The following is a 25,439-nucleotide window of genomic DNA, read 5'->3' as shown; positions in this document are numbered from 1 at the left end:
GTTTGAGAAGTACCTAAGCTATCCTTTGCATACCGAAAGGATGTGCCAAACAAAAAAGGCTGAGATCTTAGATATACGTTTAACCAGGACAGATATTAACTGTAGTCCCATTGGACTCGGTTCTTATATTTAGAAGGACTCTGTCTGGGCTTTTCTTGTTATTGTGAAGAGATTTTAAAACCAACATGTGTTTATTTTAAAAAAAGTAATTAAAACCTTCCCAGAAAGAGACCCGAGCGCTGCTGTAGAAATAACCAGGCCTCGCCGTTAAGGAGAACATCACTATTTTGTGAGTCGCTCCGTTTGACTTCAAGGGGACCAAAGTTACCAGCCAAGGGTTACGAAAAAATCTAAGTCTCTTTGGTTGTGAGGTCTGTGGGCTCCTTGTCCTCAGTTAAATTTCTGTTTTGATACAGAAAATATCGGCACTGTGTTTTCCACCAGTATGAAATTCGAAGAAGGGTAACTCATACTGAAACTTCTGCGCAGCACTTCCGTGCTGAGGCGGTAAAGGAGAGTTATTGTGCGGGGAAGCTTCCAATTAAGCAGAAAAAAGGAGTTGGTTTGCTTTTTTGAAATAACATTTGACATATACACGATAAAATATGAAAGCTATTTGTAGGAAGTTAATCAGTTCATTTGCCTGGTTTCAGGTTGTATCAGCGAGACAGCATTCGTGGCTCCTACTATGAAGGCTTCTGCCAGCTGCCGTATATTAAAGATATTTATGAAACGACCGTGTCGTGCTAATAACCCTGACTCAGTCGGTCCACTTCACCTTTCATCTCAGTATTTGTTTACACAACAGCAAGTTAACTTGTGTGCTTTAGATAGCGGTGTAGCCAAAGAGCAGTAATATTTCATTATTATTTTTCCTGGAGGAGACATAGCTGTAATGGAAGCATGTTCAAAAATGAACTGTGAAGTTTACTGTAATTTGGAGGTAAATATTTGAAATCGTACCTTTTAATTAATACTTTATTCAAGTGTAAAATGATAAAACCCCATGGATTTATTTAATGAATTAATTTAAATATTAGAGCAGTTCCCTGGCACAAGCCCCTCTTATTAAGCCTTTAGGATGGGTAATACTTTGCAGCTCTGGCTTACCTTGCCTTGTCCATTCCTGAAGTAACTTTAGATAATTAAATTCCCTGTGCTGGAGAACAAGGCTTTTTCGGCATTCTTGGTTTTGTCTGGCTTTGGATCTTAAATCTGGAGTTGAAAAGAAACATCTTTTTTGTTTGGTTAGCTGTTCTTCCCCCTCACCTTTTTTTTTTTTTTTTTTTTTTTTTTTTTTTAAATCACTAAGGTTTGAGGTTTTTCTGCCCTGGTTTAGCTCTAAAATAGAGAAAAGGTTTGATACTTCAAGTAGACTAAAAATATTTTGCAGTCACGAAGTTCCCAGTGTTGAAAAGCAAAAAGCTTGCTTAGTAACTTTGCAGGACATGTCCTTCTTACCAGGAGTTCTTATTTCAATAAATCAGTGCGAGTTTGTTAGAGTCAAACAGTAAATACATAGATAGGTATAACTGTGAAATACACACCATGCTCGTTATTATCAGTAGCCTCTTGTCGTCCTGTGTGCCACTTGTTTAATAGGTCTACAGTTGCTGGTGTGTCTTTGCTGCCGTCACCCCCAGAGACAGGAAAACATTTTAAACACAGCCAGGCACTGACACGTAGAGAAGAAATGTATTTAGGTAAAGACTTCTCGTGAGTGGATGTTTAGTTTGAAGTGTGATTAATTGCAGCCTATGAATAAAAACTTTTACTTTTCACAGAAGCATAAGGGAAGTGAATAAGGATGTCAAGGTTGTTATTTTGTTATTAGGAAATAATGATACGGAGAACTGCTTACAAACCTACTAGGAAAAGGCGGCAGGAGAAATAATTGGAAAAGAGTCGTCTCGAGGCACTGAAGTGAAGAAGAAAGCTGGTTTGCTGCTATCTGGAGTGGGCATCAGACAGCGGAGTTCTTGGAAAACAAGCAAAATCTTCTTATTATTCAGTTTTTGTGCACCCTTCTATTGGGTAATTGTCTCTCAGATTAGCTGTGCTAAATGTAAAAGCTGCTAATGAATAGCGTGGAGGTGGGACTAAAATTACGGCCATCCCACAAGCCTGCAGTTTAAACAAGGAAGAGGAATCAAATGATTGGGCAAAAGTATAACAAGCAGATCAAAGGAGTTATTTACCCAGAATTAAGCCAGTAAGAATAATGAATTCATGCTAGCTTTAAATAGACCCGAAGGTTATTTAAGGTAAGATGTGCTATTGTGGCAGATTCTGTCTCTTGCAAGAGAGGAGCAGAGCATTGGTGACTTTGTGGTATGAGGGTTTTCATGTCATCTTTGCCACTGAACTGTAGTGCGGGGACTGTCTAAATTCCTGACCAAAGGCTTTCGGCATCTCTCCAGCTGCCAGTTTATGGAGGAATAATACCTACTCATACGTGGCTTCCAAAATATCAAAGATAAGTGGGTGATACAGTGGGTAAAACACATTAACTGCATAGTTTTAAATACAGCAGGAGTAAAAGGAAAGACTTTAGACCTGGTAAGAAACTCGCTACCTTCTTTAATGTTTGTCATCCTGAAACTGAAGCTATCATTCCTGAATACTGAGAAACGTGTCAAAGGAAGGGGTTTTGCCTGTTTTCTCAGACAGCGAAAGCAAAACAGAAAAGAAAAAAACCCATATATTTTTCTACTGCAGTCTCTTTACATATCTCTGCTATGGACATTTTGAAATGATAGAAAAGAAGATAATGGCTAATCAGATCTTTTAAGTATAGTGTGGGAGTTTAAAAGGGAAACCACAGACTCTTATCAATTCCAATGAGCTCGTGTTCTGAAGAGCTTCATGCCCTGATTTTTTTTTTTTTTTTTTTTTAATCATTACTCCATAACGTTCTTGGCAAGACTGTAGGAACCTTAGTATCTTTTTCAGTGCATCTGCAGTGGTTTCAGCTGTAATTGCAGCTCACACGTGTAAAGTGAAGTTGCAGAGGTATGGCATATGTATGGCCTTCCGCTGCCCTCCTGGCAGGACCAAAACGCTGGCAGTGATTTCAGCCACTGAAGCAAGAATTGCTTGTGGACATCTGTAAGAGGTCTCTTCCTCACGCTTTCCATTTGAATGAATAGATGTATGTAGGACTTTACACTAGACACGTGACCTACTTTGATAAAAACATAGCCTTGATTTGGTCTAGCAAGGGAGTAATCATTTTAAAGCAATTGAAAAAGGCTTTGGAGAGATGTGACAGATCACAGAACGTGTTTGTTTTTCATGAGAACTGTGCTTCAGGCCAGTGAATTCAACCTCAGCAAGTCCCACCAGGCATTGACCAAGGCTCCGTAATAGGTGATATGCTGCAAAAAATGAATGAGACTGCATACAGCTGAAACCTGATGTTCAAGACCTTGTTGAAGTGGGGCCCTAGTTGATGGAAACATTTCAGCGTCTCGAGCCCAGCTGCGGTCAAGCCCTTAGGCGAGGGGCCAGCACGAGGATATGCTTGTGCCCTACTGATTCGCACTGTCCCTGGTGGGACATGAGGAGGTGATGAGAGCTGATTCCCTGCCCAAGAGTGCTGGAACAGACCGAGTGTCCTCAATAAATGTTGACATAGAGAATGGGTTCGATAATATTTTACAAAACCTGTGTGAGTTTATAGCACCATGGAATGGTTTGGGTTGGAAGGGACCTTAAAGATCATCTAGCTCTAACCCCTCTGCCCTGGGCAGGGACACCTCCCATTAGGCCAGTTTATCAGGGGTTTTCCTCTAAATAATAACATTTTTTTTGTTTTTTAAATGGACGTTTGTTGTTATGGACCCAATTCCCACTGTCCAGAGCAAATGTGAAGGATTGACATCAAAACAAGTTCTGCATGTGTGTGTGTGAATGCATGGGGTGAAGGGAGAGGGGGGAAGGTGTAGATAATTCTGACTTATTTATTTATTTCATCAAATAAGTCTTTTCAATTAGTTTTTCTTGGAATATAAATTTGTTTATTTCACAGTTTAATGGCATAAGATTTTTCTCAGTGTTTGCTACTGCCCAAAGTTTGTGGGCCTGATCCTCACTTGCATCGATTCCCTGCACGCCACTCTAGCAATGCGAAGCAGCCTTTAAAAAGGGATTTCAATTCAAGGATAATGTAAGCAAAAGATTTGGTTTGAAGCAAAGACCTTAACTTTTGTCCGAGTCCAATTGTTACGATGGGTTCTAAATACTCATGTTTATTGGACCTATACTAAAAATAAGTGCAAAACCATAGAGATAAATGCTACAAAATCACAGTTATGGATCTAAATTTTGAGCAGAGCTCATTTTTTATGAAGGATAACACCTCTGAGGTGGAGAACTTTATGAAAATCAGGCTGTGTTAGTCACCTCAGGCTGATGCTGCAGAAAAGCCCCAGATCACTACGCGGGAGGCTTTGCCCTTTGTGCAAAAGAAACGGCCTCTGACTTTAGCAAGTGCTGTGTGGTGGTGGTCGTGGGGACCATGCCTGATGGCACTGTTAGGAAGAGCGAGATAACGGGTTCCGTGCATCTTCCGGTGTTTCTTGACAGCTCCCTTCCATTTCCCTTCCAGGTGAACGCCCCTTCCACTGTAACCAATGTGGAGCTTCTTTTACCCAGAAGGGGAACCTGCTGAGGCACATCAAGTTGCACTCTGGGGAGAAACCGTTCAAATGTCCCTTCTGCAGCTATGCCTGCCGACGGAGGGACGCCCTCACAGGACACCTCAGGACGCACTCTGGTGAGCCCACGTTGTCTTCTCTTCCCTCTTGTTTTTTTTTCTTTGTCGTTACCGTTCAAGTGAAGCGGGTTGTGAAAATAACTGTGTTCCTGGTGGCTCTGGGTCTGGACCATCGTCTTCAGATAGCACAGCACGGAACTTTGGGAAAGCCTTGACATGAATCAGAAAAGTTGTGGTTCAGCCACACCTCTCCTTTTGTGTTGCTGAACCCTTCTGCTGATGCTATCGCACTTCCCTTTGAATGTCTCCTTGGGTGTATCCAGGCTTCACTGGCAGATTGTTTTGACACTCTCAGCCCCAAAGTGGCTTTGAAATTCCAAAGATCGCAAAGAATAACTGTGTGCTCTTGGGAGCCTCCTTTGCAGTTCATACCCGTTTCTTCATCTAATAAATGCCATGTGCTGGTGGAGTCCATACTTGTTCATCTTTCAAAACCTCCTAATTGCACTTTTGGTTCAGTTACATCTTGCTGTGAAGTCCTAATTCATGGCAGCCGCAGCACTCAGCCTGGAGCAGAAGGTCGCAGAGAGAGGTCGGGTTTGTCTTGCTTTGCCACTCGGTAGCGTCATGTCTATATCAAGTCTACTTGATAGAGTTTCTTGATGTGTTCTAAAGAAATACAGGTGGCGTAACAGCGTGTTAGTAGTCATGTTGGTAGCCCTGATGATCAGGATCAGATGTGTTTCCAGTCCCTGTACGCTACACCAAGGGGCCGCATTCTGCCCACTTACTCATTTGTGTCGGACTCCTGAGTAAGATCTTAACTTGCTGCGTTTTCTCTCCCCTAGGATGTTCAACTTTGTGTCCGGGCCACTTACAGGGGGCTGTGTTTTTCATTGTTGAATGAGCAGAGATAATTGGCATGGATACCAGTGACAGCATTACAGATGAACTTTTTTTGAGGTGTTAGCAAACGTGTGACTGCTGAAACACAGTGGTTGAAGTGCAGCCTCAGGCAGAAACTCTGCGTGTGAAAAATGTAGTCATGGAGCTTCCTGACTCTGTAGACGCATCTCTTCTACAGGGTCAGCCCCGCTTCAGCAGAGGGTTCTGTTTTATGAGCATGAGGTTGGTCTTAGGATACAGAGTTGCCTTGACATTTCCAAGAATCAGAAAGGAGAATCTAGAAAGCATCCGCAGGTAGGCTTTGGAGTACGCAGGAGGCTGTATTGATGCAAACAGACTGCTGACAGAAAGCACATGCTTCCAAGGGAGTGAGCAAGTGTGGGACGAGCCCAAGAGAGAATCGCTTGAGAGTCGTCAGCTTGAGATGATTAGATCTGAAAGTCAGAAGGGAAAAATGTCTGTGGAACTGTGAGTTGTAATTTTCACGTATCTGACCATAACTGTAGTTTCAACTTGAAATTTAGTAAAAAAGAAAACATGATAAATATATTCACAATTAAATACAAGAGAGAGTTGTGACATAAAATAGCCCACATCACAATACATGAACATTGTGGTTGAAGATTGTTTTCATAATGTGAATATAGATTTTGTTACCTCGATGCAGCCATCGATAGAGATTGTTCGTTCTTCCTGGTAGAAAAGTACATGCCTGATGTTTCTGCTTTTTGCGTGAGGATGAAACGTCAAGGTGTGGGATTTTCAGAAGGCACCTAAGCTGCTTAGACACATGAGTTGCCCTGCGGCACCTTCCCTAGCTGACTTAGCTGTGCCCAATTTGTAATTTTAGGTTTTGTTTTTGGTGGGGAAAGCTTCACCTCTCTAAGCAGTCAGCTTACAGCAGTGTTCAACAGAGGGCAAGGGACGAGTGCTCCCACGGTACTCCCCGAGAAAATTCTTAGAGTAGCGCTCAGGGATGAAGAGTTACCCTGAGGCATTGCCCTAAAACCTGGCTCCCACCTACAGAAAGGGGAAATGCCAATCTGAACGGGAGCATGGGAGTTAAGGTGTCTTTCTGTCCCTGTCATATAGGCAGGCGTGGTTGGTTTATGCATACGTACGTGAACATGGTTCATGGAGAAGGTGGGTAGATGTTCCCTAGAGATTTTAAGCAGTTTTGTATCAATGTTCTACACAAGCACTTTCTGCTTTAATAAATCACACATCAAAGTCCCTAAGTAGACCTTGAAGGTATAGCAAATCTAGTAAACTTCATTGAATGTTTACATCTTCTGCTAGTTCTGACCATAAATGGGCATATCGGATAAGATATAGAAAGAAGAGGTTGAAAACTATTTTTAAATGTGAGACTGCAATCCAGTTTCAATCTGGTAAACTTAACGTCTAAATTGAGGTGAGTCTGAATATGTTTTTATGTTTGTAAGAGGAAAGCTCTTTAGATCAGATCCTCAGCTGATATAGATTGGAGTTACATCCCCTAAGCAAGGAAAGGACTGCTGTTTTGCACCAGCTGAGGATCTGGCACATGATTTCATAAATGCAAGACCAATTTCCTCTTTTATGTTGTATGTCCTTTTCCTCCTTAAATAAGAGAGTGCCATTATTCAAAAAAGCCCCACTCTTTTTTTCCTTCCTAAGAAGGTTTTTAAACTACTCATTTTTTATGGAAGGCAGAGTATGCAAGAAAGAAATTGAAGAATGTTTTTATATTTATTTTTTTTTCCCTCCCAGATAGTTTGATGTGTGAATTTGAAAGCACTTTGTTGGTGTTGCCACTTAGTCAGTTACACCCTCTCACTACAGCCAGTTAGTCAACTTTTCCTATGCTTCATGCAGGGTTTTCATAGAGTAAGACAGGAAAGGTGAAAAAATAAGGAAATGTAACTGCAAGGAGAAATCAGCAGAAGCATCTTGGAGATGTTTGAAATAGCTGAAACTACTATTAACTTAAAAAAAATAATAATTTGTGACAGCTTCTTTCTTTTCTCTTTTTTTGCTTTGGATAGATTTTTTGTTCATGCTTTTTAATATTATTTCCTATTTATTTGAAAATGTTTCTAAGCATCACAATCCACATTTTGCTTTCCTTTCTTGAATAGAATATCTTTCTATGTAAGTGGTCCCAGGATGAGTGCTTAACAAAATATCACTTCACATCTGTAATGCTGCTGTTGTTTAACCCTAAATAATTAAGGACTTATCTTGCGGTGATTTACTCCTGCGATTATTTACCTTTTACTGACATATGGAGTTCTGATGAACTTTGTGTCTGTATTTTCCTCCCACATGCAGCCTCTTTGATTTCAGGAATATAATGATGCCTTCAGGACATCAGTAGGATAATGCCTGGGGAGAGATTCATGCACTGAATTACACTAAGAGTGGGCATGAGCCTCAAGGTACTTACAGGGCTTTCAGATGGTGTTTTCAGAATTAACTCCGTAGTTCCACAACAGAGATAATACAGGAGAGGTGCCCGAGTGGGCTTCCAGGGCGTGAGTGTAAGTACAGGCTCTGGAGGGCTGGGGCAGACGTTGGTAGCCCCCTTCTGCAGGATGCGCTTGAGACACCAGCAGGGATTGGCTTCACCTTGCCTGGCTTTTCCTGGTTTTAAAGAGGAAAACATCCAGACAACGCCAGTCTCCTGACGGCAGTCACAGAGTACCTGCTGGCTCACCCTGAGACCTGCCCAACTTCTCCAGCATCTCTAGAACTGCACGAGACAAAGGCAGATACGAAACAGGTGAGACGAATTCTACTGTAGGCAATTAATGAACAAACCCCAGAAGCTTTAAGGAAGACAGATCGATCTGATAGTTAAAGCACCTAGATGTTGACCTTCGTACTTTGAAAGATATGACGTACAACCCGGTGCTGTTTTACCCTGAAAAGCCAGGCATCCTCGAATGGGCACGTGAAATTGGCAGTTATGCTTTGATATGAATTTCTCTCGTGTCCAAAATGGAGCCAAGTCGGCCCTTCTCTCATAATGCTATTGTAAACATAAATGCTTTGATAGTTCTTAAAAAAAGTCAAGGCTGCAGTGATGAGCAATCTGGAAGAGCCCATAGAAAACATGAGTGCATTAGTTTTCCGAGCGGGGCTTGGGCAGTAAGCCATAAATGAGGGATAGGATCACTTGCTGAGGGGAAAAAGCACAGAATAGGTTTTCATTAAGTGAGCACCATCCCTCCATCCTTTGCGCTAAGCAAGAGTGGTCCTGTGGGCAAATTATTTTGTGATTAAAAGACTGTCTCATCATGCGTACACGCAAACTGGCTACAAGAAGCCTTCTCAGGCAGCCTTAATTCTGGAATTTCCTGATTTTTCTCTTTATCTTGGCAACTTCAATCATGTTCCCTTACTGGGGGCTTATATAAGTGTTATTCGTATATGAAAGCACTTTTATTGTTTATTTCTTCCTAAAAAAAATGGGTAGTCAGATCATTATTTTTCCCTGTCACAGAAGCTTTTCCTCACGATACATTTTAAAATTTGCTTCCAAGCTACTTCTTTCCTGTTTAGAAAATGCCTTTTTTTCCCCTTTTATGCTTTTAACAAATATTTGCTTTTTCCTCCCCCTCTTCTTCCTGTGCTGCTGCTGCTGCACATTGTTTGTTACTGCCCAGCTCTTCAATAGCACTGAACTAATGGTATGGTTTTATTTGCAAAAGCAAAGCGGTGAAGCATTTGTTTTGAAAAGCAAGGCTTAGGCAAAAACTCCCAAAAGCATGATCTTAGCAAACTATGTACAGTGCACAAGATAAAAGGCATGTATAATTAAAAAGGTAAATGCCCTGTTCATGGAAAGGTAATTTCATAACTCTTTCTATGTTTCTTGGTTGGCAAGTCTAGCTTTCTCCTCTCTTCTTCTCCATAAGGACTTCTCTTTCAGCTCCTCCCGTGTGGTAGGGAGCCATTCGCCGTGTCCGGCACGTGTGCAGTCGCGTTACTGGTGGGATTCCTGTGTGCGTGACTGTGCTCAGAGGCAGAGGGGACCTGCATCCTGATTCTGACGACGTGCCTGAGTCAGGACATGTTTGGGAGAGTCGTTCCACCCGTGAATGTCTCAGTCCAGCTGAAAAAATGGGATGAACAAGCACAGTGCTAAAAACCCACAATGCTGTGCCTAAACTCCTGCCTGTCAAAAGGCAGAGAGAATTACTGAAACGGCAGCAAGGATGGTTATTAAGAATAATAAAGAGTCAATGATTTAAACTGCTTTTTTCACCTGAAGAGACTTTGACCACTATTAACATCTCCACTCCCAAAAGGCCTGATATCTACTCCATAACCATGTTTTTGAGGATGGGAACATCATAATTAGAAGAATCTCGGGACCTGAAATTCTCATTACACTCTGAGCTGGACTGACTCAAACACATTTTGAACGGGGAAAAAAAGATTAAATGCGAACAAGTAGGGTACTATCGGTGAAAAATGAAGCGAGTATGTGAAGGGGCGGAGGGGATATTTTGCATACAAATCCCAGTTCTGCAAACAGCTTAGCAAACAGCATCTTCCCTCAGTTGTGATGAGCCGGTGGACATTTATTCTGTTGATCTGATACTTAGAGCTCTGTTTAATCAGGCAGAGCTGCTCTTTCTCTCAGGTTTTCTTCTGCTGTTTCAGTTAAACTCAGTGGAATTAACCTCGTTGCAAAATCATTTGGTGTTTTTCTTATCGGACTCCAGGTTCCAAACTGTTATTAGCATGTACACAATACTGCAGCAGCTCTGCTTTCTTGTTAATGCTTCCAGTACCTAGAGGCCTTCGCTCTGCGTTGCAGAGTGTCTAAAATCTCTGGTATTCTGCTTCCCGTATTGTTTGTGTGTGCATTTTTGGAAGGTAAGATCAAAATGTCTACAAGGGTAGGAGTTTGTTATATCACCCCCTAGGCATCCTTATTTAAAGTTTAATCCTCTGTAGAGCCAACTTGTATCCTATGCTTCGCTAAAGCCCCATCTGAACCTGATCCTTGAAGCGGTGAGGTCCTCTCCACCTCCAGAGCACCACTGTGACAAGTATTAGTACCAGCTATGTGAAAAGATCATCTCTTACGTGCTCAGAATTATCTCAGTGTACAAGCTTGGTCGTGCTAAGCCTTTTCTACAAGGTGTAATTATCACTGAGAAGCCATCTTTGATTTAAAGATGCTGTAGGATCATGATCTTTCCAGAAAAAGTACCTTTGGGGTTTGTTTTTGGGGGGAACTCATGAAAAGATATGGTTCCACCCAGAGCATTAAGTGTTCACTTTTTTCTTGCCTGGACTTCTAAAAATCTTGAAATTCCATAAAGATTCCTGTTCTTATCTGCAGTAGTTACGGATCAGTCTTTGACTGTTCAACCCAGGAGATGTGTTCCCAACGGGAGAAGTGGCTCTGCCGAGCAAAGGGAGATGTGCTGTGTGCCAGCCTCACGAATCTCTCTCTTAGGACTGGGTATCAGCTTTTCTCCCCACACCCCGTTTTGGTTTTTCTTTTTTTTTTTTTTTTTTTTTTTTTTCTGCGGGGAGTGTGATTGCGATGACAGGGTAACAGACACCTGCTTCTCGTGGTGCCCCACTGTAAGCAGGAGATACCCGGTTCCTCTGGTGCTTGGGGGCTGCCTGTAAATCTGATGAATAGAGAAAGACTCACCCACTCTGCTAGTGATGAGACACCCCGACACCACGGCAGTATCCTCATTCTAAATATCAGCTCACAGCAAGATGAGTAGGTGCTAAGATTTACCATGGTATCTGTGAGACAAGTCTTGTGCCTCCTGCTCTGTCTCTCAGTGGAACGTGGCCTTGCTATGTCTCTGCCACCTGCAGGTCTACCAGCAAGTCCTCCGTTCTTCAGCGGAGAGGAGGAGAGCAGGCCTGGAGGTAGGCTGCATCGTCTCCTCCTTTCCCTGATCATCCACGTTTCCTCTCCTTAATGAGACAGAGTGGCAGAATTGTGTGTTTGGTGTCAGGTTAAGCCTCTGGACCCTTGGCAAGGAAGAGTTTTGTGTTGAGACACCTGCACCCCAAAGTGGGGAAGAGTACTAATGCCCCAACACTGTGGCTTCAGCATGAGGGAACGTTCCCCCAGGGCAGATTTCAATTCTGCAGCCTAACAAGGCGCTCACAAAGAGGGGACAGGGCGTCCTCTGCCCTTTTCTTCAGACCTCCTGAACCTGCTGTCACCTCATGCAGAAGGTCAGATTGCAGTACCCCAGTACTTAGGGGTAACAAGGTCCTTGTTCGGACGGCGCCAGCACGTTCTAAGGTTCACATGGCATCATCCCGCATTAATTTTGACTGGTTCCTTTCCTCCGCATGGGATGCCTGTGCCGAGATGGAAGCGTGTGTTTGGGACAGGACTGCCGATGTCCAGTTTTCTGCCTGTTTTCTGCCTCCCCTCCACATTAGCAATTCACATCCTGGCGTCATCAGCCAGATTCTGTCCCTCTTTGTGTTGCCTCGGGCCATGTACAACCAGAATGAAGCACCCGGTCCTGCCCTTCTGGGCTGCTATTTGGAGAGAAAACAGACATTTCTCCACTGCTGGGTGGTGCCAGTTCTGTCGCCAGCCATCCTGCTTTGGAGGAGCAAATGAGACGGTGACTTTCTTCTTCCTCTGGGCTTTTATTCTGCCACAGTGCTATATGAGGGATTTCACTGGCATCAAAAAACCAGATGAATGTGCTAAGACTGCTGCATGTAGAGCAGCAGTCCTCCTAAACAGCATGCCTAACCTGTTTTTTAAACATCCAGAGAGACTGTTTTTCTATTGCCTCCCTAGGGAGACAGTTCCACTTCCCATCTGCTTTTTATAGCTGTGCCTCTCATCCTGATATTTAACCTAAACTGTCCTTTCTTCTGCTGTGATTATTGCTCTTCCTAACACTGTCTTCTGTGACTGTGAGTAATTCCCGTGCTCAGTTTACACTGTGATGGGCTGTAGTCATGTCTGGCATTGACTCTGTTCTAGGTTGTCTTTATCTTCCAATCCTCTCATCTCTTTTTTTTTTATTATTACTAATTTTGAATTTTTTTGCTACTTGTACTCACTCATTTACGAGGGATGTAAATTGCGAAGTCCTATTATGCTTTGGAGACACGGGCCAGTCCTTAACCTCATCTCTGCCTCAGTTGCCTGCCAGTGAAATGGAAATAAGAGCACTTCCCAACCTTGCCGTGGTGGCGAGAGGGCAGGATGCACAAGCGATTGCAAGGCACACACGGATTGCTGCAATGAAGGTCGTGTAAGTACGGAGCAGAGTATTCCAGCGCTGCTGGCACCCCTGCCGCATAGCATTGCCTATTATCTCCTTAGTTTTACTTAGCCTTTGTGCAGTAGTGAAATGAGATAATTACAAAGTGGAAGGAATAATAACTTTGTATTGTTACAGTAACCACTGAGGTATTATACCCTGATACTGGTGTGATTATCGTAGACACAATAGTAAGGTGATTATTAATAATGCTAAAGGACTTATACTTAGCCTGCAATTTTTGCGTCTTGTTTCTTTTATGAACCCTATCTTATTTCATCAGTCGAAAGCCTGGGTGAAGTGGGTATGTGTTGTTGCCCCGTTATCCGTTTTTCAGTGATGGGAAAATGAAATAAGAAAAAACCCAATTTGCAAATTTGGGTACCTAAGCACCAAGGTAGCTTCATGTGAGTCGCTTCTCTTTCCGCACCAGCACCGCTACGGACAGGCTGGCAGCTGGGGGTCCAGGAGCTTAGATGTTTAAAGGTGTGTAGTCTTTTGCTCCTTTAAGTTCAAGCTACAGAGGCCTCTTTTGGCCTTGTTTTCCTTGTCATCGGGGATCATATCACAAATCCAGTGTTTTTATGCTCAAGTTGGCACAGGTACACACAAAACCAGAACTTAAGGTGCAGCTGTGAACACAGGCGTCGCACGGCCGGGCTGCAGACCGGCTCTGGGAGCTGGGTGGGTGTCCCACTGCGTTAGGATAAGCTTGAGGGACGTCGTGCAGCGCATCAGGAGTCCTCCTGCTCCAGAGGCAGCCTTCTGAGGTAGCTGCAGTGGTTTTTTGCACAACAGAGATCCAAGAGGTGACTGAAAGCTTTCTTGTGCACTTGAGAGGAAAACATGGTCTTGACTTGACGAAGCCGTGTCTCAGCAAAACCAAGACCACTTCTTGCTTGTAGCAACAAAATGCTACAGCAGCTCCCAAGGAGGAGCTTTCCAAGGAGGAAAAAAGTATTACCCCTCCCCCTGAGAAAATTATTTTCAAGGGCAAAAAGCTTTTGCATATTGCCTCTGAGGAAAGAATATCCAGCATTTGCACCTGACCTTTGTCAGTTCTTGAAGGAGTTTGTGAAACCTTTCAGCTTGAGAAAGTTTCAGCTTGGAATCAAACGGTGGTTTGAGGCCATCTTTCACTGCCATCTCAGAGCTGGTTTATGGGGCAGTGCGAAATGGAGAACAGCCACTGACGTTTTTGATAATATATGGGTGCTTTAAGGTGTAAGAGAGGTATTTTTGCCATCTGGAAAGGAAGCCAAGAGAAAGTAAAGGGGAAAAAAATAACCGAGTTAACACCACGCCACAGCAGAGCTGCAGAAAGCTGCTACTGATATATTCTCCTGAGCTCTCAGCAAGCTGTAATTATGAATTGGCTTACAGCTAAGATATTGATGGATATCACTCAAGAAGGAAAATGAGAATGTCTAGAATTTTTTTTTTTTTTTTTTTTTTTTTTACAGTGAACCTGTACTGAACTCTGCGTGACTCTCCTCCTATTTATAACCCTGTATGAAGTTCAAGGAAACTTGTCCTGGAGGTTTCCCATGAGAGGGAACTGTGTTTTTACCTGACTAAAGCTCTCTGGATATTTTCCCATTTTTTATTTGATCTAAGTGTGAACTTTCTCCACCCTCTGCCCCTCCTTCCTTTCTGGAGTGGTTAGAGAGGTTGATTACAGCCGGGATTACACAAGAGATGCCAGTTGCACACATGTTTTGCATAACTCCACTGTGTTGATTTCAGACAGGGTGCCCCAAGTTCCCTCCGTGCCTTGCAACAGAGAGACGAGATCTCTATCTTCATTCCTGAAGCTGGAGAAAATGCTGTTGAGGCCCTGCCTATTGAAACTTTGACAAAGAGCACCTGGCTGGGACGCTCCCCAACCACACAGTTATCCGTGGGCTGCAAAGCACTTGCTTTCGGGAAAGCCTCGACTTAAAGGTTGTTCCTTATTTTTTTGTATTAAATACGCAAGAGCCGCTGTACCTCTGCAGGAAGCGCAGTGAGGGGTCAGCGGGGCACTGTCATTCAGTAGGATTTTCAATGTCAGGCAACAGAGTCCCCCGGGATGCTGCTGCCCCGAGACGTCTCCTGCCCAGAGAGCCAGTGACTCCGTATTAGGGATGGGGGAATGTGCTCCCTAAGCACGTGTCCTTCCCTTCCAGTGAGACAAGCCTGAATGCTGTCACGCGCTCTGAAACAGTTGAGAGCCCATGGTAAGGATCCTGAAAACTAAGACGAGTTCATCCTAGTGCTGATTTTGGGGCCGTTTCACTGTGGCTCAATACAAAAGCGCTGAGGTCTGCTTGATTTCAGGGAGAATTAGGGGCTTTGACAGTCTAGGCCTGTGTTTCTGTTCCTTTTGCTGGGAAATAGGGACTTTTTCCTCCTGCCTCATCAGTTTGGAGTGGAAGGCTAGGACAGCAGAGAGTCCCCCCCAAGCCAAGCAGGAGCGGGGCTTTTCTGAGCTGCCACAGCACGGTATCCTGGGATACAGCTGACCTCACAGGTTGGCAGAGCCCAGGCTATTTAAGGGCTTCAAGCTCTTCCTAGAAAATAAATCACATGCAAAAGATACGCTGCCGAGAATCCGATGATGAAATTTTTATATAGAAAAGTGACATGGGCTGTAGACTCTCTCTCACTTGGATACCCTTCATGTGCATGCATTTTGCTCGTCTCCTTGGAGACAGTGGCTTGTCTGAGAGCAGCTAGCCTTGGCTAGGAGAGGCCTGACGTTTCTGGTTTGTGGGATGAAGCTGTGCTGCTGAATTTTCCAACAACCACAGAGACACGATTTGATACGAGCATAAGCAGCTCTGTAGAAGGTTATCGAGGGAGCGTCTCTCTCTAATGCCTCTCTGGGGACACCGCTTGAGTCCCTGGTGTGACAGACAGGTTCGAAGATCCTCGAAGAGAGCCTGGCGATCTCCGTCTCTCAGATATCAGAAACGTCTGTGAAATTTCTCCCTTCCTTTTCCTTCTTCCGAAGAGCTGAGTCAGCGGGACTGGCATGTCTGGAACTCGGTGGCACCGCGGGCAGGCAGTCTGCCAGCGGCATTACACACCGCATCCAACGGAACACGTCACTCCTCTCTCTTCCCCCCCCCGCCCGCCACCCTCCCCCAATCTCCACCCTCTCCCTTTTATTTTTCCTTCTTGATCCGTGTAGGTGAGTCAGAGAAACCTGCTCATCCACAACCTGTTCCTTCTTGCCAAATCCTGGAGCAGCACTCCCAGTTCTTGTCAGGTGTCAGGAATAGGTTATGAAAACAAAAACTGCTACAGGCAGCGTCCTGGAGGTAGAGCACATACTGTAAATGAAAATTAAATGCACGCTGAACGTGCTCCTAATAGAGTGATGTCTTTTGTAGGAGGCTTTTTATTCTGTGATTGGTATATAATATTAGTTTTCTTCCTATAAAACACCAGGGTGGAACAGCGAAATGATTTAAGGCATAAGTCAGAGCACTTTTAGGGAGAAAAGCCATCTTAACTCCACTGGATTTTTAAAACAACAGGAGAATGGAAAATTTCCAGTAGGAAAATAGGTGGTTCACGAAGGTGTTTTTGAACAAAATGACTGAGCTTTTGATATCAATTGTAGTTGTACTAATCTGAAGAAACTCCATTGATTATTGGCATGATTCCTCAGAGTTATTGACGTGTTTCTAACCCCAGGAATTAAAAAATCATGAATCTGGATCCCCCAGATCATAAACACACACAAATGAGGGTAGTGAAAGGTGATAAATTTGGCCTTTATATTTACCTTCTGATATTTATTTCATGAGTGGGGAGAGAGTGAGAAAACATGCAAGCTGATGTCTCTCTCTGGTCAACTGACTCCAGGAGCTAGAGCCGAAGGGGAGCGTAGTGTCGTATCTGAGTTGGGGTCAGGTAGCGCTGTAGGACCAGGTCTGTCTCAATATCCATAGCTATGTTTTCATTGAGCTGCTCCAAAGGATGGATTTTTGGCATGTTTTCTTGGAATGAAGCTTGGAATGGAATACATAACTCATAGTGAGAGACAGTCATTTCTCGGATTGTCCAAGACAAGAAGACAGCAAGGTTTACTGCCCAGCCACCTTCTGCAGAGGATGAACCTAGAGTACAGACAAAAAATGACTTGTCAAAGGCATTCAAGTCGTCAGTGTTGCAGATAGAAATGAACCCAGATGTGCTAAATCCCTGTCTGCTGACTCAGTTACAAGACTCTCCACACACAAAGAAAAAAAAAAAATGTAAGAAAATGAGAGAAAGAGAGATTTTTCTTCTCCCAGGTATCGAGAAATGAGTTGTTTTACACTCTTTCACTCTTGATTCAGACCTCTCAGAGACCTCTTTTTAATAGCCTGGTGGAACCTTCAATATGAATTTTTGTTTGGGTTTTTTTCTGTCAAGGAATGGAGTTAAGTACGTTCAGAGTTTCCTAAATTTCCTGTTTTTACAGGAAACCTTTTTAAAGTACTTCTGGATGTTTAGAGAGCTCTGTTTTGTGTTCTCCAGCTTTTCTGTCTTTACTTTCAGCCCAAGCGGTTGCTTTTTCTTTCCTTCTTTTCTTTTTCTTCCTTTTGGTTTAATTTCACACCCATATTTAATTTCCTTTCATTTTGTCTGCCTCCCTTTCAGCCACGATAACAGTTTCTCAATCCACCCAGGGCTTGTAGCGCGAAACTAATTGCACCAAAAAACCCCCATCCTAAACCCCCAAATCCTTCCTCCCCCCCACCCTCTCATTCTCTCCACTGAGCGAACCTAAAAAATCCTGGGTTTTAGGAAGTGCTCTGGAACTGTCGTTATTTGTTTTTTGTGTTACAAAAAAAAAAAAATACAACTAGGAAAGATACAGAAGCTAACAGGAATCGCTGAATTTTATTATCCAGAAAAGATTAATCTAGCTTCAATGTCAGACCCAGACACTTGACGTAGAGGTTTGCGCTAGAACAGAAGCTGTCCAGTATCCCAGATTTCTCTCTTGGACAGTTAAAGGATCCCATCACCTTTCAGAAGATATCTTTACTGTTAATTTTTGTTATGCTAAGAACTTTTTTCATACAAATGAAAAAATTGGATATTAGGAAAAATTTCTACATGGAAAGGGTTATTAAACCTTGGGACAGGCTGCCCAGGGCAGTGGTTGAGGCACCATCCCTGGAGGTATTTAAAAGCCGTGCAGACACAGTGCTTAGAGATATGGTTTAGTGATGGGTTTGTCAGAGTTAGGTCGATGGTTGGACTCGGTGATCTGAAAGGTCCCTTCCAACTTGGGCAGTTCTTTGATTCTATGATTCTGTAAAATCGTCCTGACTTCCCTTGCCGAATACTGTGGCTAACTTAGAGCAATGAACGCCGCAAGTGTTGGTGCTGAGCATGGTGGGAAAAGGAGGCGTCTGCCCAGTCCTGGTGGCAGCAGGTGCATTTGCCTTGATGAAGCTGGAGTAAGTGCTCTGCGTGTTGGGAAGAGCATTTGGGAGCAGCGAGCTGGCCCAAAAAGCCCCATGCTGGAGCAGCCTTTAGTGTATGAGATTTTTCTGAAGTACACAGCAGAGCTTGGCTCAGCGCTGTCTGCTTGAGAAAAGTCCCACCCCTATTTTCGAGCTCCTCGGTAATGTTGGTGGTAAATATCTGTGTTGTCAGGCAGAGAGCAACAGGAATAGGAAAACTGCATAGGTGAAAGGAATCAGTCAGCTCTTCTTCTGTTTGACCTCACTTGACGTCTGCGCAAGACATGACAAACCCACATGCTTGCACAAGCAGATCTTCAGGAGGGTAACACAAAGGCATGGGCCGTGCTGGTTCTTGGGCAGTAAGGAAAGTATGAATAAAAATTTTCACGTCCCGAAGGAGCCCATTAGTTTCACAGCCTGACCTGGTTTTGGAAGCAAGGTTCCCTTCGCCGCTGGCCTTGATGAAAATAAGTGAAAACTCCCAACTTCAGTGGTTGGGAAAAGAAGAGGAGCTGTCAATATTATTCCTCCGGTGTTGCTATTATCTTTGTGACAGCTTGCTCCTCATAGTCTGTTTCCAAAACTTTGTTTCTGACATTGACAAGAAAAGGGAAAACTTACTTACGTAAAGGGAAACCGGAGCACAATCTTTGTATCTCCTAATATGAGACACAAAATTGAAAGATGCCAGGTGCTCGAAGAAATACTTTTTCTTGTGCAGGAGGATGTAGTTGGAACAGTGGAGCATGTTGTCACGGGGTGAGAAGTGAGTTCAGGGCTTGCTCAGTGTTTCCATGCAGGAGGATACTATCTGGTGCTACAGCAAAAGTTAAATGTCATGTGCTCTCTCTGTCTCCCTTTGTTTATATAGTATAAAATAACTGGTACCACTGCGTTTGGCACTGCTTGCTTCGAATACCTCATAGATTCTGTTGCCTTTTTAATGCTGAAGGGCTTCTGCAAGATACGCAAGGAGCTGTGCTCGGAATAAATGCGAACTGTAAGCAGCTGATGTAAACAGATTTAAGTATTACTTCCATTGATACTACCTACGAATCTGGCCCAACATCTACACTTGTTTTACCCAAAAGGGTTTGGGGGGAGACAAACCAGACGAAAGGGCTTCTGCAGGGAGTGTTTGTCCAGCCGCATTCCTGACCTGCGCCGAGGTACCCGCACCCCGCGCCGCCTCTCTCAGCTCTTTCTCGCTGTCTGCAGCCGCTGGCAGCCGAGCTCGGCTTGCGATGGCTCCCGTCACCTCCTTACGCTCCTGCCAGGCTGCAGCACCGACGGGGAGCAGGCAGGGCAGGGAGGATAAGAACAACAGACCCACTTAAAACCTGGTCTTGTTTTTCCTGCTCGCTGTGTCCGTGGAGAAAGGGTTAAAAATAAGAGAAGCCAACAAGCTCCTTTTGGAAGGTTTGTTTCGTGAACCAATTAGCACTCCATTTTATCAAGTAGTCTTTAATATAACCTTAAAGGTCTGAAGCGGAGTGGCAAGTACGGAGCTGGTCCATACGGTTAAGGTTTAACCTCCGCCTTAAGCCGGTTCCCACCCGCACGCTCGCAGAGAGTGCAGGGAGCAGGCTCCTTTCCCAAGTCCCCTCTCCTGTTCCCTGCAGGGTCTCTCCCGCTTGAAAAGTACGTTGCCGTAAAACTGGTTGCCTTTAAGCGATTTCGAAGCTAGCCAGGTGATAAAACACCCAGTTATTTTCTGGACTTCCTGGGTTTTGTTAGTTTATTTCCCCGCCAGAGTGCTATTTAATCAGAGTCCCTTTGTAATAGTGCTTAACCGTTTTGGAGTCAGTGTAAAATTCCACCGCTGCCAGGGAAGAGTGGGACACGACGGTATGGGACAAGGACAGCGTGCCCGGTTCAGTGGCCTCACAGAGCAAATTCAGAACTTTTGCACATGAAATTTTTGAATATATATGGGGGGGGGGGGATCTGAAAGCTCTGTTGCCATTAATATAAACTAAAAAATGAGTGTCAGGTGCCTTTTGCCAACTTTGAAGCTCTTACATCAAAGGAAGCTAAGGTAAGCCAAGAGAGATATGTGAGGGGAGCTCCTGTGTCATGCAATGTATGTTGCTTGGGACACAGAATTGGAGCAAGTAACTGTGAATTTAATCTTTTTCAGTATTTAATTCTGAATACCACTGATGTGGTATTTAATCTGTGTTTTCCTTGATTTAGCATGTAATTTATTTGCATGTATTCACACAGACGAGTACATTTTCCTTTGTTTTTCACACCTACGTAGATACAACATTCAAAGCTACAAAGTGAACCGTTTGTATTCTGTGCTGCAAAGGAAGCAAATGAGGTGTAGGATTATTGCTTTTCTTTTTTTTTTTTTTTTTTTTTTAATTAATGTAATGGGTGCTGCAAGACTGTGGCAGGAGTCCTGCAATTGTCTGGACGGTTAGGGAGATTACAGTAATTCTGTGACTGTGCCAATGAAACGGGAGTGAGTTTGTTTGTTTGTTAAACTTCTGGCACAAAAACGCCACCTACTTATTTATAACTCTTGTGGCAGATTGGAACATTGTTTTATCTGTAAAGATCCTGCAGATCAGTTAATAAATAAACACAATCTGATGAATCAGATTAAGTAACAGACCCACCAGTAGCTGCAAGATAAATCGTAATAAACTACTAAAGTAATAAAAGGCTGCAGACAGAAACATCTTGAAGGTACAAATAAGGACCCCAGCCCCTTAGCTGTTGTACAGGAGCACTAAAATTTACTGATTTACACAGTATTCTGTATTTAGAGGAGGTATAGAAGCTTCATAGTTTCTCCTGACTGTTGTATTTACACGTGCGCACGCCTGTGTTTTTGTGGATCCGTTCTAGCCAAAATGAAGCACGGATGAAGTCCTCGGAGTTTGTATATCATCTGACGTGTAATACAGCAGGAGATGGCAGGAGGAGTGAATGCTAGCAGAGTATTTCACTACTAGCCGCTTATTTTACAGTACCGTAAACAACTGGCAGGTGGATGCAGGTGTCACACTGCTGGTTTGTGCCCTGGAGATATTTATAGGGAAGGCAGGCGTAGGTGTGTAGGTGCAGCGTTTTCTTATTGTTTTACCGTGTGCTGATGTACCACGAGCGTCTGGCGGTGTCTCACTGCTAGCCACCTAGGGCTACTGCAGTAGTACCTAGTACTTGTCGACAGAAATAACTTCTCATTGACTGCCGCGGTGCAAAAAGTCAGGACAAGCCATTTTTCATTTGCTGGGAGGCTCACAAAATCTTGAATGGGCGCATATATGTCAATAGGCAATTGATAATGTTTACTAAGACGCATTGGGCCACGAGGTCGCGAAGCGAGACAAGTGTTCTATTTCAAGGCCCAAGTCAAGAAAGTAGGAGTTGCTTAACGGCGTGTATGTGAGCTTCTGTTGTAATGCTGCATTGGTGTTTTTGAACCTTTTGAGGTGTTCAGAAACCTCGTTAAGCACAGATTTAAGTGCATCATCTAGTGAACCTGTCCTTTACCACACGACTTCACGAACCCTAACACTTGGCCAAAAATATGAAAATGTAAAAAGTGCTTTTAGAATGGAGACATCGGAACTCCACAAGGTCCAGAAACATGTCTGCGCCCCATGAAACGTACGCCCCCTATTGCTGCCTCTGCTCGGACTGCCAAGCATTAAAAGATGAAGGCGCAAAGTTTTCACAACGTGCTTTGAGATTTTGTTCTTTCTGAAAATCAGACAGCTTTAAGATGTCACAGGTTGGGCCCTCAGAAGTGGAGGCACTTGACACTGCGTGTCGCCAGCGTGTGTTTGTGTGCTCTAGCAGCCGGTAGCCTTATTTGAGATGTTTATACGTTGTGACTTCTGCATGCAGGTTGTCTTGGACAATCTCCCATTAGCTGTGGGACTTGCTGTTATTTCTGAACTCTGGTATGTGCTGAGTTGTGTGTGTGTGTGTGTGTGTGTGTGTGTGTGTGTGTGAGATCTCCCAGGCAAAAAAAAAAAAAAGGCAACAAATCAAAGAGCCCCCATGAATTTCAATGAACACATTTACAGTCATTAAGCACAGCAGCGAGATACGGCATGGGAGTGGGAGGCAGTTTCCGTTCAAAGCAACGTGCTGCTCAGAGCCAGCATGGGCTTAGGTCTCACTTCAGGTTTTTTTTGGTGTGATTAATTCATTCAGGGGTCTATTATTCATGTAAATATTTTTGTGTGTGAAGCTTTGAGCTCAGCAGCTCTAGAAAAGCCAAAGTGGGCTATTTAATAGCAGTAGTGAACTGGGGGGGACACGCCACGTGTCGCCTCTCAGCAGCCTCAGCCCTCCCACCGAAACCTCGGCTCTCCCAATCGCTTCCTCAGCTCAGAGCGGCTGGAGGTGGGAAGCACCGCAGCAGCTGCTATATCCACCTTTTTGTGACTATTGCACGCTCACTTTTTCTTCTCCTGTGTGGTGTGAAATGTCACCAAGCTCAGGGGCATTTTACAGTCCCGTTTTGTGGCCTGAAAGGATACCACGCCAGCAGATTGCCTCATATGCCACCTATTTTTTTTCCCGATTTGATTTTCTGATTTCTGCTTGATCCTCTGCTCTGCTCCGTTCTAAATATCTCCTCCCGCTCTTTAACGTTCGCTCCCATATCTAATAAGATCATGCTGTATTATTAAGTCCTTAATTTCTCTGTAGAAATACAGGCCGTATTTTTCCGTGTCTCCCTACTTGTGTGAGCTTCACCAAATTAGCCTCTGCGCATCTTGCAAAGTGCGTGAATTCACTTACATGCTGTGAAGAAGGGAATTATTACCTTAATCATACATATGAATAATTGAAGCACAGGAAATCAGAATAACTTGCCTGCAGTCACAAAATTTGTAGCGTAACTAAGAGCTGAACCCTACGCTCCCTAGTCCCAACCCGGCACCTTCATCATGTTTCCTGCCTCTGTGTTTAAACTGATCGTGCTGTGATAAGTCCCGTTCAAGGCAAAGGGCTGCTCTGTGGCAGGCCCTGTGTAACTGCAGAACAGCTCTCCTCTCCCAGGCAGCTTCTAGTTTTAAGGAAGAAATAAGAAATAATGAATTAATGCTGGTTATGATCATGACACAGTTCTGCGACCTCACTGATAGGTGCAAGTATCAGCCCAAAAGAACATTTTAACTTCTTTGATGCTGCTTCAGAAAGCTTCAGTTGGAGAGTGCAGAGGTTTTCTCCAGCTCTGGGGTGCTGGGGGCGAGGGAGAGTTCAGGTTTTACAGAAATTAGTGGCGCTTGGTGTGCTGCTGTCGGAGGAACTTCCCTTCCACAAACCCAAAGTAGCTACATCAGGTGGCCACTTAGAATCACAGAATTGCCCAGCTTGGAAGGGACCTTTCAGATCATCGAGTCCAACCATCGACCTAACTCTGACAAACCCATCACTAAACCATATCTCTAAGCACTGTGTCTGCCCGGCTTTTAAATACCTCCTTAGTTCAGAAATCTTGGCTGGCTTCCCTTCCAAGGCCCTGATGGGGCAAAAATAATAAAAGTCTGGTACAAAGCTCAGTGCAAAGTCTCTAAACCTTTGATTGGGCTGATGGAGGTCCGACGGCCATAGTGATGTCCTTTCCTGTATGAGCTAGTAAGTGTTAGCATTGAGCTGCCGTGGGCAGATGGATAAGAACGTGGTACCCGAAATAAAGAAACATAGGAGAAGTTAATCCTGGCTGCTGAAACCCATACGTGTTCTGTCGTGGGTCTTAATGGAGGCAGGATTTTAGCTCAGCGAAGTGTATGGTTGCTCTTAACCTGCTCTGTAAGCCTTTCTCACGTTACGTGCTTATGGCAAGGTATTACCTGGGATCCCTTGTTATTTCCCTTTGACTTACTTTATATTCTGCTACGCACTTCCATCTCTTTTGAGAACAAAATGCTGCGCGAATGCCTTACGGACTCTTTCTCTTTCAGTGACCTTTTTTTATGACTTTAAAGAAGTTTCCCTAGGTCCGAGTCTGCTTTCTGTGTTGAATATTGACCTTAGAGTTACGCCATCTCATTGTCGCTGCACGCAGACTTCTCAGCTATCAGAGCTCACCCACAGGACTCAAAGTATTCCTAACTCAGAAACACCTTGCCTTTTATGTCCCCCTGCTCTTCCCCCTCCTCGCTCCACATGAGCGTTCTAATTTCACAAGCAAACTCCATTTCGCTGTGAATTTCGATGAGCGGTTTACCTGTTTCATGGTAAAAATTGTTCTTCAAATTTAAATGTCTTTTTCACTGTGACTGTCATAATATTTTCCATTTGAGGCTGAGACTCCACTGTGGGTTTTCTGTGTCATCTGTACAAATCTGAGCTTAAATGCGTGGAAATTCTGACATTTCAGTAAGAAATATAAAGTGTTTTTTTATATTGTTCAAGTTAGCTGTTTCATAGGTATGGCCGCTGGGTTTTGCCCAGTGCCCTGGTCTTTCCCAGTTCAACAACAGATCGAAGGTTTCTCAAGATTTTGGGCTTGTTTGCATTCACTGGGTTGTGTCATTTCTATGAGAATGAGTTATGGTAATTTTTTATCAGATTGCTTACCCTGAAAAGGTGATAAAAGAATAATTACCCCAAACCAGGGATTTCCAAACTGACTTTGCTTGGGTGCCACTGCCATTGGCAGAGGTGGTTACGTACAGTGCCGCGTGTGGTGTCTCTGTACCATGGTCGTCAGTGAGGATCTCGGAGGAGGCTAATACCAAGCAAGGTGAGCCGAACTTTGAGTCATTTCCACAGTGGAAATGGCTCTGTGGTGGGAAGAGCTGCCTTCAGTGGGGGCTTGGGGAGGGTTTTGGTAGGCTTATAGCACTGTTGAACTCTTTGCCTTCAAGTCAGTGGCCTATAGACCAAGACAGCTCATGCACAGTAGTGCAAGCCACGTGTTTTGAGGGTAAATTTTGACTATTAATGTTTACCTACTATACAGTATTTACTAAAGGCTGATATCTCTTGTGGCAGGCATGTGGTTTCATATGGTGGTTTGTTGTGTGGAACAAAGTAGGCTGTTGAGGAGATCACCAGAACTGAATTCTCGTATACGCTTTTACATCTTTCTGTTGGGTTATATGAAATATGGAAGAATGT

General features: G+C 43.8%; 1 protein-coding gene across 13 annotated transcripts in view; it reads left to right on the top strand.

Annotated features, from left to right (window-relative positions):
• Nucleotides 1-25,439, top strand: part of IKZF2 (IKAROS family zinc finger 2) — a 117,871-nt gene that overhangs the window by 69,281 nt on the left and 23,151 nt on the right. For all 13 annotated transcript variants that reach the window (XM_054209300.1, XM_054209297.1, XM_054209299.1 and 10 more), the window contains one exon: nt 4,610-4,777. In XM_054209300.1, the coding sequence (XP_054065275.1) occupies nt 4,610-4,777 (168 nt within the window). The remainder of the gene's footprint in view (nt 1-4,609; nt 4,778-25,439) is intronic.

The sequence above is a fragment of the Rissa tridactyla genome, chromosome 7, assembly GCF_028500815.1.
Source record: "Rissa tridactyla isolate bRisTri1 chromosome 7, bRisTri1.patW.cur.20221130, whole genome shotgun sequence".
Taxonomy (NCBI): Eukaryota; Metazoa; Chordata; class Aves; order Charadriiformes; family Laridae; genus Rissa; species Rissa tridactyla.
This window is presented reverse-complemented; position numbering and strand designations above follow the sequence as displayed.